We start from the raw sequence: 17,491 nt of genomic DNA on the forward strand, positions 1-17,491 counted from the left end.
AACAGAGAATGAATGAATCCACTTTTATTTCAGTTTCAGATCGTCGTGGCTCAGGTAAACCCAGACCAAAGAGTGAAGGTTTTGAGCTCTATAATAATTCAGCTCAAAATGGCTCCCCAGAGAGTCCTCAGCTGCCTTGGACAGAGTATAGTGAGCCAAAGAAACTTCCTGGTGACGACAGACTGATGAAAAACAGGGCTGACCACCGCTCCAGCCCCAATGTGGCAAGTAAGAAGAATCATTCGCTAAGGGTGTCTGGTCACTGCCAGAGGGAGTGGGCACATTGTTCTTTGCCAGTTATTACTTGCATTGTTGTCTACCCAGAGTGGAGTTTTCCTAGAGGTATCATATTCTTTGAAGGAAATAAAATTTCAATTTTACTTGTAAAACCTTTGACTCAGTAAACACTGTAGATCAAAATGTCTCTGGGAAAGGGTATCAGGTTGCCAGCTTAAGCTGAGGTCTTTTACATTTTAAAGAATTGCTAACAAGTAAGAATGGAAGGCTGTTTAATAGAGACCTCTATTAAATTAAAAAAACATCAAGTGTTTACTCTTGTGTCTCTTTACCAAAGATGCTAACCATTTCCTGGCCCTGGAGGAAGCCCTTTTCTGAGTTGATGTGGGGGTGTAGGGAGTTACTTCTTGTACACCTTTGTCTCTGGCTTTCTGCTAGACATCGAACCAGTGTGTGATATGGCTACTGCCTTTGAAGGAATGTTGCTGTGTTTATTTTACTTGATATTTAATATGAAACTTGGGTTTTCTTGATTGTTTCCAGCAGATCAGCCTCCTAGCCCTGGAGGGAAGAGTCCATATGCTTCTGGAACAGCAGCTAAGATAACATCTGTCTCTACTGGAAACCTCTGCACTGAGGTCTGAGAGATGAACTGAAAGACTTTCTCACTTGTTATCACTTGTTGACTGAGTTATCTGATAGAGTGCTCCACAAGTTACATTGACTATGTAACTCCTGAGTTTTTGTTATTTAATATTTTTATTTTTAATATGCTAGTTGGATATGTTAATTTTAAATTAATAAATCTGGGGGAAATGAGAATTAGTCCTAACTGAGTAAATCTGGAAAAATTAAAATGTTTCTCATGATTCACAATGTAGGATCACGTTTTTAATTTTTAGCATAACACTTAATGTACAGCATTTTAAAAGATTGTAAAACAGATCGCTGGATGTTAAGTTAGCCTTTCATACAATTTTAAATAGCTCTTTTTTTTTTTTTTTTGTCTTTACATTTTATAGGAGCAGACTCCTCCACCTAGACCTGAAGCCTATCCCATCCCTACTCAGACGTACACCAGAGAGTATTTTACCTTTCCAGCTTCAAAATCCCAGGATCGGATGGCCCCTCCTCAGAACCAGTGGCCAAATTATGAAGAAAAGCCACATATGCACACAGAAAGTAATCATTCCAGTATTGCAATCCAGGTTAGAAATAGTGGATTCACAAACTTTATCATCTCTCAAAGGAATATGGTACAGAAGTTTGGCAGGATAAAGACAGTGATGGCTGTCTGTATTTTTCTTTAAAAATATGTATTTTGTGTGGGTTTGTTCCGAGTACATGGGGCACATGGACAGAAGTTGGAGGAATTTGCAGGGGTCACTTCTCTCCTTCAATCATACGGGTTCTGGGGATCAAACACAGATCAGCAGGCCTTGACAGCGAGCATCCTTACCCTGATGAACCATCTTGCAGCTCAAGAGTGAGTGAGTTTTGAAACACAATTGGTATCTAATACAACAGTAAAGTTGTCCTCTTATTTTTGTATGTGTGTTTTAAGTTTGAGGCAAAATGGAGTAGGCTTAAATTCAGAACACCCTAAGAGAAGCAGTTCTGGTCCCTCTTAAGGTTTGGTTAATGAAATGTTGATAATGTAAGGCATAGTTACTGCAAATGAAAATATAGTGACTGGCATAGCTTGCGCTTGGTTCTGTGTCTGCCAGATGATCTCGAGGTGGGGCTGAGAAGTGAAACAAACAGAAAACACTCTTCTTAGAGCTGCTGAAAAAGTGGGCACCACTGGGGTCTCGGTGTGGGAATAACCTGACTTGTTTAGAGTCCATCTCAGGTGATTGTGTGGAGAATGTTTCTGAAGGAAAAGGCCTGGGCATCAGAAGGCAAACGGGGCTCATTAGAAGATTGTAGAAGCCTGCTAAGGAGATGTCAGTCTGGGGAGTTAAACTGGGAAGTACTATCAGATGTGACTGGGAGAAGAAGCTAGCATTGTACTTTAAAGAGAGAAACCGTCTAGGACACGTAAATAAATATGTGTTCTGGAGAGTAAATGATGTGGGAATTCCAAAAATAATCATTTCTCATTAGAGTGGACACAAAAGACTTTTTTCAAGCAGACATGGGATTAGAGCTTAGCCTAATGATGAGGGGAAAAAACAAACAAACAAAAAAGAAAAAAAAACAGGCAGAGAGCAGAAAGGGTTGTGCTTGTAAGAGACTGTGCATCAAGAGAAGAAGAAACTTCCTTTAGGCAGAAAGTGGTCCTCTCATCTGTTCCGAGGGGCGCGTCTGCCTTTTCCTGGTTGGACCTCATGACTGCTAGCAGCTAGACGTCCTTCTGCCTGCCCACATCACATCTTCTCAAGTACCAAACCAAGACTGCACTAGGCAGCAAGTGCAGAGAGAGTTGAGTTAGTTATGGCAGGGCCAGGTCTCTGTTCCACAGATGGCATATAACTCCATGATGTTCTAGTGTGGGTTGTAAACTGGGTGCCACCAGGATGAAGAACCTGTAGAAAATTAAGCTTTACCCAATTGGAGTTAATGTTACACTTTTCCTGTTGTGGTTAAGTGGTAATTCATATTTTCTTAAAAGGAAATATAAATTGTTTAATTTTCAGGTTTACATTTTCAATTTCTGCTCATTATAAAAGTGGAATAAAGAATTAATTTACATATCATAATGATTATTTTTATAAGGATAAGCTGCTTCTATACATGCTACTTTGCAGGCTTCATTACTAGCCTTGTGGAGGGAAAATACTTGTTTTAATCTTTTTCCTCATACACTCAAAAACTTTATGCTCATCAGAGTATGCTATTGCCTTTTTTCTTTGCTAACATTGGAGCTAAAACATCTTAGATGAATGGAACTTACTCTTGCATGCTTGGTTCAGTCAAAGAGCTCATGAAGCTAGTCCTGAGCTGTAGAATTCATTCAGAATTGAACCATGGATATATACAATGAGTATTACTTAATAGTTAGAATTATTGTCAGGATTGTTGCTTTTTTTTTCTTGGTTTCTACTATGCTCATTCATCTCTGGAGCCTGAGGAGATGCCTTTACCTGCCAGCACCAGAGTGACAGGAATAGCATGCATCATCAGAGAGACAGAAAATCTTTATTTCTTTTGTAGACAGATTTCCAGCTGTGTCATTTGCCCAGTGAACCATAAAAACAGTCTTTTTCTGGTTATACATTCATTCCACCGTGTTTTTAGTCTGTTCTCCGTGAAGATTAGCATGTATGACATTTTGGTGATTTCTCTAGTGACCCCCTAAAGTATTACAGTTTCCACTTTATCTTCTCAGCGTGTTACCCGTTCCCAGGAAGAGCTTCGAGAAGAGAAGGTTTACCAACTTGAGCGGCATCAAGTAGAGGCTGGCATGGATCGCAAGTGTGACAGTGATATGTGGATCAATCAGAGCTCCTCAGTGGACTCTAGCACATCCAGCCAAGAGCACCTGAACCATTCCTCCAAGTCAGTCACCCCTGCTTCCACTCTGACCAAAAGTGGTCCTGGACGTTGGAAAACCCCAGCAGCAGTTCTACCCACCCCTGTCGCTGTCTCCCAGCCCATTCGAACAGACCTACCTCCACCACCCCCTCCACCTCCTGTCCACTACACCAGTGATTTTGATGGCATTCCAGTGGATTTGCCCCTCCCACCTCCTCCTACCAACCAGATAGGACCCCAGTCTGCTCAGGTGGCTGCTGCAGAGCGGAAAAAGAGAGAAGAACATCAGCGGTGGTATGAGAAAGAGAAGGCCCGCCTCGAGGAGGAACGGGAGAGAAAGCGCAGGGAGCAGGAGCGGAAGTTGGGGCAGATGCGCACACAGTCCCTGAACCCTGCTTCCTTCTCTCCTTTGGCCACACTGACCAAGCCAGAAAAGCCTTCCACATTGCAGAGGCCCCAAGAAACAGTCATTCGGGAGCTGCAGCCCCAGCAACAGCCCCGCACGATTGAGCGCAGGGACCTGCAATACATCACCATCAGTAAAGAAGAACTGTCTTCTGGTGATAGTCTGTCTCCAGACCCCTGGAAACGAGATGCCAGGGAGAAGCTGGAGAAGCAACAGCAAATGCACATTGTGGACATGCTGAGCAAGGAGATCCATGAGCTGCAGAACAAGGTGGACCGCACTGCAGAGGAGAGTGACCGCTTGCGGAAGCTCATGCTGGAATGGCAGTTCCAGAAGAGACTGCAGGAGTCCAAGCAGAAGGATGAGGATGATGAGGAAGAGGAGGATGATGATGTGGACACCATGCTGATCATGCAGCGTCTGGAGGCTGAGCGCAGAGCTAGGGTAAAGGGGAAAGGCCTTGGTTGTGCGTATCTGTGCTCCCTATGGTATTTTCTGGGTGTTTCTGTGAAAACAACTATTCACAATCACAAGGAAGAGTTAAGAGGCCCCTGGTTTCACCTGCTCACTGGCTGCAGGAATGAGCCAGGCCCCTAGGGCTTCATTGTTTTAATTAGCCAGCCACATAGTTATCCTCACTACACTCAGTTGAGAAAACAAGTACCTAGTAATGACCACTCACAATTATAATCAGGGCTTGGCTGACAGAGCCAGATGGTGAATACCTGAGATTTGGTGGGCTCTGTAAAGTATAATAGCCACTTGGCTCTGCCGTGAGCAAAGCAGCCAGAGTTATCATAAGAACACTGAGCTTGGCTAATGTGCCAAGGGCATCCCACGGAAAGCTTCAGGCCCTGATACTGATTGTGAGCAGAGGAAACTCAGGACATCAGTTTTAAAGTTCAGTGTCATTACCAGATGGAAGGTCTGTGCACTTACTTTACAGTTGATGCCTCAAATATTTATTTAATTTAATAATTGTAGTTGTAACATAAAGATGCTAATAACTTTGGGTATAATTTATATTTCCATATTACAAAAATAATTTTTTATTATTTTTTAAATAAAAATTTTGTAGGCAAAATTTAGCCTAATGCAAATAAGTTCTTAAAATACCAAATTTTGGGTGAAAACTAGATTCTTTACTCCCTGTCAGGCATGGTTGTTGAGAGGCATTTATTGTTAATAACTTGGGCACTTGATAGTAACTTGTGCAGAGTGCTGTTGTTCGTCATGGTAGTGAGTTTTATTGATACTTTTTATCTATAAAATTTTTTTTCTGATTTCTTTTTAATGTTGCGCATGAGAGGGGTTGTTAAAACAGCTGCTAGGTCAGACACCTTACTCCAAAGGCATGATGAAATTTAATCTTTGATGATATTGTTAAGAGTCCAGTAGTGTGATCATCTCCTTTTCAGCTTGCTCTGTGAATTTTTCCTGAATCCATTAACACACATACTTCTTCATATGTACATATTTAAACATATAAATATATAATTGCTCTGATTCCGTTTAATTACCTGTTACATACTGGCTTTCTTAAATAAGACCAGAATGTAATTTTTAACAGTTAAACTATTTTACTAGTATTTTTCTAGTATCCTTAGTAAACATTCTTAAAAAATAACTATGTCTGTCACATCAGCCATTTTATCTAAAAGAGCAATTGATAGCTGGGACTACTACTATAAGGGTGCACTGACTGGTTCCCACTGTGTCCATGGTCAGACTCTCAGGCACTCCAATATATTTGTTGTCTGGACTGGCCAGAACTGGTGTATCCCTTTCTACCGTGACTAGCTAGTGATAGATACAATGATTTGTGGCTTTGTATTGCCCTCGCCCCAAGATGCTTGAAGCGGGTGGCAGCTGCTGTTGATGGCCAGTGATTGCGCAGCATCAGTGTTCGCTTCCTCTGACAGCTGAGCCCAGGAGTGAAAAGTTAGCCACTACATTGTAACATCCTAGTAATCTTTTCTGTGAAGATGAGATTTTCATTGAAGATTTGTCAAAGTTTTGCAAAATTGCCACTACTTTGAATATTTTGAAGACTTTAGTATGGATTATGATGCTTGGAATTTTTTGATATTTAGTAAATTTCATTTTAATAGTTATATTTAGTTTAATATCAATCTCAAAATAACACTAATGGAATTTTTGCTTTTTTTTGTATTTGTGCCTCTTAATGATAAAACTCAAAATATTAATGACATGTGGACATTTTTCTGTTTCTAAATGCTAGAAGTTAGTCTGTGGTTCTATAGTTTTCTCATCAAGTTATCCAAAAACAGATGAAGCATGACAGCAGCAAATGCCGGTGGCGGAATACAGGTCTAAACCTAACTTTTTTTTTCACACTTCATCTTTCTTTTTTTCCCCCTCTCTGTTACCTGCAGCAGACTGCTATGCCAGCAATCTCTGTTCTAGATTTGGTATGTTCTTGTTTCTTTCCCTTTGGTGATGGCTGTTCTGTGTTCTCAGTAGTCAGTTCTCCCTAGAACCTCCTGGGTCAGGAGACTAGCTCCGTGACTAGAAGCATGCCTCTGAATGTTCCTAGATTAGTTACTCTACTTCCTCGTTAACTTTAAATGTCACTGTTTGTTTATGGGTCTGACTTCTTACAGTTTTAGTCATAATTTGATTCTGTGTATTCTTACTTCAAGTATGTGGATAAATGAAATAAGGGTTGCACTGGGTAATGATGTCATTCTTGTTGCATTGGAAACAGATTTTAAGTGTGGTCACTGAACTCATTGAAAGGACACTGACTCTACTCCCAGGTTTGAATGTAGCTAAGATGTCACTGTTTATGGTAAAACAATAGGTTTCCTAAGAACCTGCATCATATTTTTCTTAATACCATGTGGATTTTAGTTAGTTCACTTAGCAGAAATACCAATTTATAGTCTGCCATCAAACATTTGCAGATTATTTTGCTGTTAAATCAACATGCTTAATGTTAGTATCAGAGAAATTTGATTGATCATGTAATGTTCTTTATGCTTCAGTAATGTATTTATGTTACCTGATAGACAGTTATATTCTGACATATATATATTTATATTAATTCTTAACTCAGTATTTATTCTAGGTCAACTTCTAAATGATTTAAAAAAAAGTCAGTACTTTAAAAATTATTTGAATTTTAACTATAGTGGCCACCCCATCAACTACTAGCCCCGTCTTTTCTGTTATGTACCTGGAGGACAGGGTACCAGAGAGAAACATACACCCCATACACAAACTTAATGTATTAAGTTTTGCATAGGTTAGAACTTTGTTGTTGTGTTGAGAAAGTGTGTCACTGTGTGGACCAGGATGGCCCCAAACTCACGGTCCTCCTGGGCTTTCAGGTGTGCACCACATTAGTCAGCCTGGAGTCATTCTTGGTATCGGGCAGTCATTTAGGAAATATTTATCAAGTATTTACCCTTACAGAGCAGGTACTGACCAGAGGCACTGCCAGCTCTTGGCCCAAAGATAGCTTTCTGTGCTGTAGAGTTATCTTTGATGAATAATATTTAATAATGCTTGCATTGAAAGTTTTTATTTCCAGTCAGCATTTCCCAGTTTTTCTTGTTTTAAAGGAATATTTTGATTATTAGTATTGATCTTAAGCACTCTTGTTTCTAAGCACTTCCTATACAGTTTCCTAGTAGGTACTAATTGTTAACAACAACGCATTCTGCTCTTAACATGTCGGAATTGAAGATTGTCTTGGGAACCTCTTCCAGGAAATGAGTGGATAGTGGGTGTTTCCCTGCAGTCTTACGACATGTTCTTAGCATGTCATAGGATGGATTTGGGGTGACTCGTGGGGTAAATGAAGCAGGTTTTATCTTGTTAGGAGCAGCTAAGTTCCCTAAGGTTGGAGGACTGCCTAAACTGATGGCTACTCTTCCCTTTGTCTGATGCCACTGCTGGTCCATGGCCTGCCTCCTGCTGCTTCTGCCTGCTGCATTCTAGATCCATAACTTTAAGATCAATAATGATGGCAGTGACATCTCATTCATGGCTCTAGTCTAGCCCTCTTGCACAATAAATTTAGCTACCAACATGCCTGTATACCATCTCCTCCTGGTGGCAAAGGGGAAACTTTCCAAATACAGCCTGTGCAGAACTAAATCTCTCCTGTGCCTCTTGACTACAGCCACTCTGCCTCGACCTCCCCTTTCCAAGAGACACTTGTTAGTCATTTGAGCTTTACAGCCTTACATGGTCCCATTTCATTCTATTCAGAAACTGTTGCCCCTGCCCACCTTGCTGTCCTGGCTGTTTTACTCTCATTGCCTGCTGGGTTTACTAGTTGACGTCTAAAAGCTAGTCCTTGACTGCCTGGTGATGGCTGTATAACACAGGTCTCTGTTGTTTATTTTACATTTCTTCGTAACAAATCTTCTACGGCCCAGGAAAAGTCCAAACCCAGTGTGGGAGCCTTAACCCTCTGTCCCAGAGAACCACTATGAGTTTGCTTTCTGGCCTGCATTTTCCTGTCACAGTATGTATATTTTCTGCTTCATCAAAAGCACTTCCTTTTTATTAAGTGACGTACTGGGCTACCAGCCAGATATTCACTGGGCCTGTTCGTCCTTCAATGGCTTGTCTGAGCTTTGTCTTGTCACCACATATGAATGGGTCATGTGGTACCCTGGGTAACATGACTACTCACAGGAATGAGCTTCTGTGGGGTGAAGAAAGTGAAAAGTTGTTTCCAGTGGCCCTTGTAATAAGTCAGAACACTGTCGGGGCTTGGCCTTTGTATAGAATGCTAAGGCACAGCCTTTGAGCTGCCCAGGTGTAAAAGGGTTGAGTCAAGAGCTGTTTTAAGTACTTCAGACCTAATTAGAATATTAACTATCAAAGGAAGCATTCAGATGTGTCCTGGACTGATGAGTCTCTCTGTCTTTTTGGTATAGAGCTTAGAATTCACATTTCTTTAAGAAAACAGTGTGAGCTGTATGGTGTGTGCTGAGAGGAATTACTCTGTGCTGCTCTAGGGAGTCCTCTTTTTAATGTCCTCGGCCACTTTGAGAGGGGGCATTGTTTTCTAACCAGTTCTGACACTGGGCATGGAGCTTTTTCTTTAGGCCAGAATAGGTGGTCCTTTGTAGATCTAGGTTCTAGCCACGCCTTAAAGTATCAGAGGACTGCCTACAAGGCTTACCTGTGTTCGTTAAGTAACAGTTCAAACACATCTTTAGTATTAAGTCTTCAAAGTTATTTTTAATCTTAAAATTGAGATTGTATTTTAGAAAAAAATATTATCTGTATAGAAAAGGATTTTTAAAAAGCCTTTAAAGAGTCTGACAGATTTCAGATGCCAACAAGTAAAGGAAATCACCATCCTTTTTATATTAAGATAACTTGAATGTGGTTGTTAATTTAACAGTGATAATAATGTTAGTATATTTTGTGAATTTATAAACACACAAATTTCAGCTTACACTATTGTTTGACTGGAAATACCTTTTTAGAAATGAAGACTGGTGCAGAACCTGCCAGGCATTCCTACTGGCCCAGACTGCCCTGATTGGATCCAAGATGCCTTGCCCGCGCTTCGTTAGACTGTAGCAGGCAGGCACTTGTCACTGACTACAGAGCAGTTAAAAGATGCCCTTTCTCTGCTACTGCACGTCTGTGAACCTGACAGCTCAGTGCCCTGTAAGAGACACTAATGCTTACAGAGAGGAGAAGTGGGGTAAAATATTTTAAAGGAACAAAACATTTCAAAGTTTCAAAGTAAGGCGTACACAATATACTAAACAATAGAATGAAATGTCTTAGTTATAAAAGTACTCGCTAATTTGTCTTTTTAAAAAATAAGAGCTAATTGTGTTTATATTTGTTGTGAAGATATATAGAAACAATCTGTGAATGCTCCTATTAACCACCACCGCCAAATGAGAAGGCATACTTAGTACTATTCAAAGCCAAATTCAGTGCGGAGGCACTCGGAAGGCAGTCTGTCTGGGATAAAAGCGTATCTCTGACTTGCATATTCTAAACAGAATAAAACAAGCAATGAGCTAGCTGTAAAACAATAAAAAAAAATATATAGTAACCTATGAGCTTAATACACTGAGAAGACCTGTGGATGACCACCTCACCAGCCAGGAGAACATAGAACCATACTTTTTGGAGAAAATGTGTCTTGCCAGCTCTGTACTGCAACTGTGGTAATAACAATGAGTGCTGTAGTTGAACCAGCTGGCCTACCAGAGAGCAGTGTTTTCCAGGCTGAACAACAGGAAGAGCTTAGTTCTGGAGAACAGGAAGTGTAGCTTTGCATTTGCCCTTAAATTGCTTTCTCTGAGCATTTGCTAGTTCTTGTGCTGTTTAATTTTGGTGCTCTTGTGGGGTCCTGCTTCTTATTTGTCCCAGTGATCCATGCTTTATTTGGACATTGTTTATGACTTCTCTTCTGGGATGTGCACAGTTGGCTCTAGCACCCCACTGTAGTCCTCAGGGAAGACTTTGATCCTAGTTTCTTTTGTTCTTCATAAACAGTGTCTATGCCTGCTATAAAATCCACTCCCTAAATTCCAGCCTTTGTTTGGACATTATATTAAAGAAAAAGCTTTTTGTCTTTTTGAGAAGACAATTTTTCTGAGGTATTTTATTGTTTACGGACACGAATAACCCAAAAGTGTAGACTGGTTTATTCTTTTTTACTAGATACAGTGGGGTTTTACCTTTTTAAAATTTTTTGTGTATGAGTATTTTGCCTGCATACATGTCTGTGCCTGGTACCCTTGGAGGCCAGAAGATGACATGAGATCCCCTGGGACTGGGGTTACAGATGATGGCAGGTTTGCTGGGAATCAGACCCCCTAGAAGAGTAGCCTTAATTGCTGACACATCTCTCCAGCCCTAGATATCCTTTTTCATTGAAAAAGGATAAGATTACTAGATTTTTGTGGGATTTTTGTTTTGTTTTTATGTTTATTTGTTTCTTGAGACATTATTTCTCTGCATAGCCCTGGCTGTCCTGGAACTCTGTAGACCAGATTGGCCTCAAACTCACAGAGATCCACCTGCCTCTGCCTTCGAAGTGCTAGGATTAAAGGTATCAGCCACTACTGCCCAGCTGTGTTTTTTTGTTTGCTTGTCTGTTTGTTTTGGATTATTTATTTTGGTTTGCTTTTTTTTAAGCATACACATATAATCTAAATCCAGAAGTTTAAATGTTTTTTCTATAAACAGTGTATAGGAAAACTGGTGATTTTATAGAAATTTAGCCTCATCACACAAGAATTATATGAAGTATTTCTTAAGTAGCTAGAGATCAGCAGAATAGTTTTAGGATTCTTTTAAATTTTGGAGAATTTGAAACGGTCCTCTTGGTGATATGTCATAGTGCCGCTGTAGGTATTGCTGTAGCACAGATCTGTACAGCCATTTCAGTGTTACCACTGTCTGTGATAAAACTACAGATGTAGCTGTAGATCACGATAGATAAAAGTCTCTCTCCCACCCTAGAGCTTTTGATGAATAGAGAAATATGGTCAGGAGGTCAGGAGCCACAAGCAGCAAGGAGAAGCATGTCACAGGCATTGGAAGATAGCTGTTAGTGCTTGACACTGGGTGGGAAAGGTGTGCGCCTTCTGTCATTTCAGAAAGGTAGAATTTGAATGAGCAAAAGCCAGAGAAGTGGTGGATTAAGACAAGCATGAGAACTTTTAAACTTGCTCATATCCTGTATTGGGGAGTCATCAGTGGTCCCCCATATGCGTGTATACAGAAAAATGAGCCAGGATGAGTTTATTCCAAATCCCAGTTTCAGACTCATAACTGCAAGTCTGAGGTCTTGTCAGCTAGGAAGGGACTCTCAGAGTTGCCCAAGTAAAGGAGACTGCTTTTAACAGCTCTCATCCTCGCCTGGGTTCAGGACAGCTGCTCTGTGCTGCTCTGCAAGACCTACCCATGTCACATGAGAAAGGACTTTTCTTAACATTCAGGGTGGTTGTAGTATCTGTAGTTCTTAAAGCAGAGCCTATTGGTGATTGTAGGAGGTAGCTTACATTTACTATAACAAAAAAAATTGTACATGATTAATGCATGAGTTATGAAATAACTTGTTTCTTTGAGTCATGATTAATGGAAAATTAACATTGGGACTGTGGAAACAAAGCTTTTAGGTAATTTACTTTGAAATGATAAGAGCCTATTAATACATGAGCTTTATAATCGTCCAACAGTGATTTAGCCTGGTGTTTTCTACTTGACTTTCCATGTCTGTGTGGGTGTGTGTCTGTGTCTGCTTGTTTAAGGATGTGCTTTTTATGTCTGTGCTGGTGGGTTTTACTGGGTGAAAGTTAAAGTCAGTTTGTTGTTAGTTGCAGGATGAGGAGCGCAGGCGCCAGCAGCAGTTGGAAGAAATGCGCAAACGAGAAGCAGAAGATCGTGTGAGACAAGAGGAAGACCGCCGCCATCAGGAGGAGGAGCGAGTAAAGAGAGACGCTGAAGAAAAGGTTATGGTCCTCTAAAGGCAGCTAGTTTTTACCAGATTAGCCTGAACACAAATGGTTGGCTAGGGCAAAGGGGGCTTAGAAATGTGTGTATCTAGGATGCATAAGACAGAACAGGGACGGATCTTCCAGCCTTTGCTATTGGACCAAAAACTCTAGCCCCATCTGGCCTGCCTACCTCTCTTCTGGACTGTCTTCAGGCTCCTTTGCTTCTGAGCTGGTTTTCCTCCAACTCTTGAGCACCATGCCCCAGAGCTGGGGTCTGGGACATGATAGTGCTCTGGTTTCCAGACAGGGTCCAGGAGGCTTTTATGAAGGTGTTGCTTGTTCAGTTATTGTGAGAATTTAGTGTGAACTCTGGGAGGCAATAGGAGAATAGCAAGACGGTCGGTTCTCATTAACCACTTTAAACAGGTTATTCATAAAACTTCTTAATTCTGGTTGGTCGTAAAGAGGGTGGATGGCTCGTAAAGCACACACGAGGAAAATTCAATGTGTAACCCAACAAATATTCTGTTGATCTCTATGTGGATTTTAACTCAAGTAAGTTTCATAGTTGAATTTTAAAATGATAACAGTTTTGACATTCTTCAAAGCAGGAACTTTAAGATGTAGCTCTCAGATCATTCTGTGTCTGAGGCTGAGGCTTTCTTAGGTAAGAAGGCTGCTACCTTGAGCCCAAGTCGACTCTGCCCTGTCGCTGAGGATTGCATGTTTCTGTGTGGTTTGAGAGAAGCTATTTTTCTTGGTTACTTACCTTCTATGAAGGTAGAAGCTCTGAGTGTCACTACTTTGAATGGAGAAAAGTTTAGTTTTTATTAACAGTTACTTCCTTGATAGTCCCAGTGAACTATGTAAATAGGAATGCCCTCTTCCCCCAAAAAAATAAAAAAAATTCATAAATTTTAAGGAAGGTCTAAATTTCTAATGAAGAGATGGTCAAAAGACCATCTAAGAGTAAGATTGAGAGACATGGTGTGGTTCACTTAAATGAATACAGAGTGGATGATGTGAGGGCACACACCTCATCTAGAGCAGTAACTGATACCCTACTTTTACAGTAGGAGAGCGCAGAGCAGTTCTGAAACATGTGAGTCTTTCATTTGTGTAATGTCAGTTGAAGTGGTGATCCCTGCAGGAAATCAGGAAGTGTCCATCACTGGAGCCAATTTCTAAGTTATGGTGGTGGTCTCACTTCACTCTTTATTCCCGAGAGTTCTCAGTCTGCAGGGAGGCGTGCTTTCCCAGCTCAGGGCTGCCTCGTTGTAATTAGAACAGCCTGGGTCTTGCTGGAGCCTTGATGAAGCAGCCTGGTCTTTGCATCAGAGCTGTGTGCTCAGGGGAAAGCAGGCTGTGCTTTCTGTGTGGAGAAACTCTCGGTTATTTAATTTTTCCAATGTGTGTTTTCATAATTATGTCAAACATCCTTGTGTTTTAGTAATTGTTTCTATAATTGAGTAGCCACTGTAAAAAGAAACTGAAATACTATTTTTACTGCAGAATGTCCACAGTGTGATTCTTATGGAACATGTGCGTCCGTTTTCTGGATAAAATCACCATGGTCATTTAATTGTATTTGTTCTTGGTATAACTGAAAAAGGTTGGTTTGGCCTCTCCGTACAGTGTTACCAAACGGTTGTTCTTCATGTAATTTAATGTTCTCGACAGTACCACTTAAAAACCACAGACGTCGTTGTTGCTTAATTACCCAATTTAAGAGCGTACTGGTTTGGTATAGTCAAGAAGATAAAAATACCTTTCCTTTAGGATTTCACAACGTAGAACAAGAAATAAAGCTGGAAATTGGGACCAGGGTAATGAGTGGGACTGGCCTTAGTCTTCTCTTTTCTTTCTTAGGATGTGTATGTTCACTGTGTGTGCTTGTGTGTAGCTGTATAGAGACCAGGAAAAGGATGCAGCCTAGTGAGGACCGAAAAAAAACATCATACCAGCAAAGTCCCTACTGTTAGTTTTCTATGATTGAGTGAATATAAGCCTGGCTGCATTTGGTTTCCTAGCATTGAACATTTGCTTAAGTCAAGGCAGATTATTTTGTTTGCTCTTTCATCCCTTTCCATATTTACTTTCTTCTTGTGCTCTAAAACTCTTTCCAATCCTTAACAAAACTGTGTTGTTGCCTTTTTAAATGTTAAAAGAATTTCAATACTGTCAACTGTAGTTTGCCTGGATAAAAATGTACAGTATGTGTCGGAATATATCTACTATTACTATTAATGCTTGGCTCTCATTTTCTGTTCCTCAGAGAGTTTGTTAAGATTTGAAATATACATTAACTGTGGAAAGCACACTTACTAGATTGTGGCTTTGGGAAAATGGGTGATATTTCTTGCTATTTATGGTTTTCTATTGAAATGCAAAAGAAACAGGTAAGTTACTATCCTGTCCAAACCGAAAGGGAGAGGAAAAGTTTGAGGAGAAGAATAAAGAACGTAAATGATCCAGAGTCTAACTGTGACAGGAAGGTCCTAAGGTTTGACTAATCCCATGCCTCTGAGCAGTTTATGTTAGTGTGGGGCAGTCTGCGTGTATTCATACATCTGAGTTGGCCTGCTCCCTCTGTCACAGTGGTTCTGACACTGAAATGTGATGTCCTGTGGACATGCCAGTGTAGTGACGATAGTGGTCATCAGTGTACCTGTCGTTCCCTGTGAAGGTTCAGAGGTCCACTGATGCCCCCTGACCCTTGACCTCTTGCACTCTTGTTTATTCCTGCCTGCAGAGGCGACAGGAAGAAGGGTATTACAGCCGCCTAGAAGCTGAGAGGCGCAGACAGCACGACGAGGCAGCACGCAGGTTGCTGGAGCCCGAAGATCCTGGGCTGAGCCGACCTCCACTTCCACGGGACTATGAGCCCCCATCCCTGTCCCCAGCACCCAGCGCCCCTCCTCCCCCACCTCAGCGAAACGCCTCCTACCTCAAAACACAGGTCCTCTCCCCAGATTCGCTGTTCACTGCCAAGTTTGTTGCCTATGATGATGAGGAGGAGGAGGACTGCGGCCCAGCAGGTCAGGATAAGTACCCCAGCACAAGAAAGTCTCATGAGCACCTTCCTCTTGCTGCCCCTAAGCCGCAGCAGCCACGCCCAGCCTCGGATGGCATCTTTCTCTCCAACTCATTCCAGCCACCCTTGGCCAAAGCCAACAGTACTGCTAACAAAGCAGGCCCGCCCCCACCCCCTCCAGGCAAACCAAGCTTCTACCGGCCTGGCCACTGGAAAGGTAGAGGTAAAGAGGGAATGGCGAATCACACCTCTCTTGTCTTGATGATTGAGCCTGGGATCTCTGTACCCCTGCCACTTGGTACGGTACACTGAGACCATGCCTGTCTTGGCCTTGGGTATTACCTGATCACTTTAAGCATGTGATCTCCCTCTGCCTGTGATTGTGGTGTTCGTGCTAATGCTCTGTTAATTTGTTCTTGGTATTCCAATTCTCTTACACTTTAAGGCATTCTGTCTCTAATCCACTGACGACAGTCAGTCCTCCACTATTACCAAATTATTTCAAGTACTGTTGGTCTTGGCTTTTTTTCTGTATGTCTTCAAGTAATTCTTACCTTTCTTCATGCAAGTGCCTTCTCAAACATACCAATGTCTCTGAAGGCAGAGTGCCAGAGTATCACCTGCACTTTAACTTCACGTCCTTTACTGTGAGTTCCTGAGGCCTATGCAGTGACTCACACCCTTTGTGGAGCCTTGGTTGGGTGTTACGACACCCACTGAACTGTTAACAGTACAGCTTCACTCCCAACACAGGCAGCCCTTGCCCACAGACCTTAGTCTTGTTTCCTCCGTCCCTCTTACTTGTTCCACTCCCTTCATTATCTTGCTCTTTTGCACCTCATAGCATAGAACCCAAGCCTTTGTAGGCTTGGGGCTTTTGAGTGGGAGGAGGGACTGTAAATGACAGGATTGTAGCAAGCATTGCATTTATGCTCAGTTATGTTCACATTGAGGTGTTAAACTTCCTTGGCCGTACATGAAAGGGAAATTCTGGCATCAAGCATCCAGCAGTGTAATTTTAGTGAATGTTGAGTGGCCTTAAAATTCTGCTTGCCTTTTACACAAATAGCAATTCAGCAGTTCTAAGAGAAGCCAAACTCTCTTAAGACTCAGTACAGTTTATTTCCTGCAAAGAGCTTGCCAGAATTCTGGTTTGCTTTTGTTTTTTTGTTTTCTTCAAGACAGGGTTTCTCTGTCGCTTTGGAGCCTGTCCTGGAACTAACTCTTATAGACCAAGCTGGGCTCAAACTCAGAGATCTGCCTGCCTCTGCCTCCCAAGTGCTGGGATTAAAGTCATGCACCCCCACCACCACCCGGCGCCAGAATTCTTTTTCCCATGTGTATCAGACTTTAATCTGTTTTGGTATATAGTAGTTTCATTAAGTCACTCTGAAAGCCAAAAAGTCCAATCCTTTTATAAAATTTCTGTTATAAATGTTAGAATTTGGTGTTTTTTCAAGGCATTTATGGAATAGCAGTAAATTTTGAAGAAAAATGTTACTGATCTTATATCAAATTTTATGAACGTTGGACAGATTTCATAGTTTCAATATAGTTAGGAAACATACTTGTCAACTTTGGCCCTCAGTTATACCACTCACTTCATTTCACACCTCATGCACCTCTCTGGAGCCACCTGCAGCACATGCAGCAACATTCTGCCTCGTCTTCTCCCTCGTGGGCTCTCTCTAGCCCTTTCTGTGCTGAAGCGTGCCTCTGCAGGTGGGACTCGGCCTCTGCCAAGGGGTCATGTGAGATACAGAGCTTATGGAATTGAAATGATCAAGAATTTCAATGGCACTGTGTCTTTAAATGATATTTATGTTTTGCTAGAGCTCTTTGGAAATCACTTGTGATTGGCAATTTTGTACATATAATCAG

At 41.4% G+C, this 17,491-nt stretch overlaps 1 protein-coding gene across 17 annotated transcripts in view; it reads left to right on the plus strand.

The window, feature by feature from the left end:
- Afdn (afadin, adherens junction formation factor) overlaps window positions 1-17,491 on the plus strand; it is a 126,163-nt gene that overhangs the window by 103,679 nt on the left and 4,993 nt on the right. For 6 of the 17 annotated variants that reach the window (XM_050135994.1, XM_050136002.1, XM_050135998.1 and 3 more), the window contains 6 exons: window positions 34-228; window positions 781-875; window positions 1,260-1,445; window positions 3,569-4,564; window positions 12,457-12,591; window positions 15,329-15,833. In XM_050135994.1, the coding sequence (XP_049991951.1) occupies window positions 34-228; window positions 781-875; window positions 1,260-1,445; window positions 3,569-4,564; window positions 12,457-12,591; window positions 15,329-15,833 (2,112 nt within the window). The remainder of the gene's footprint in view (window positions 1-33; window positions 229-780; window positions 876-1,259; window positions 1,446-3,568; window positions 4,565-12,456; window positions 12,592-15,328; window positions 15,834-17,491) is intronic. The other 11 variants (XM_050136005.1, XM_050136006.1, XM_050136008.1 and 8 more) reach the window with 6 other exon arrangements.

The sequence above is a fragment of the Alexandromys fortis genome, unplaced genomic scaffold, assembly GCF_014885135.2.
Source record: "Alexandromys fortis isolate MF-2015 unplaced genomic scaffold, M_Fortis_MF-2015_v1.1 scaffold_23, whole genome shotgun sequence".
NCBI lineage: Eukaryota > Metazoa > Chordata > Mammalia > Rodentia > Cricetidae > Alexandromys > Alexandromys fortis.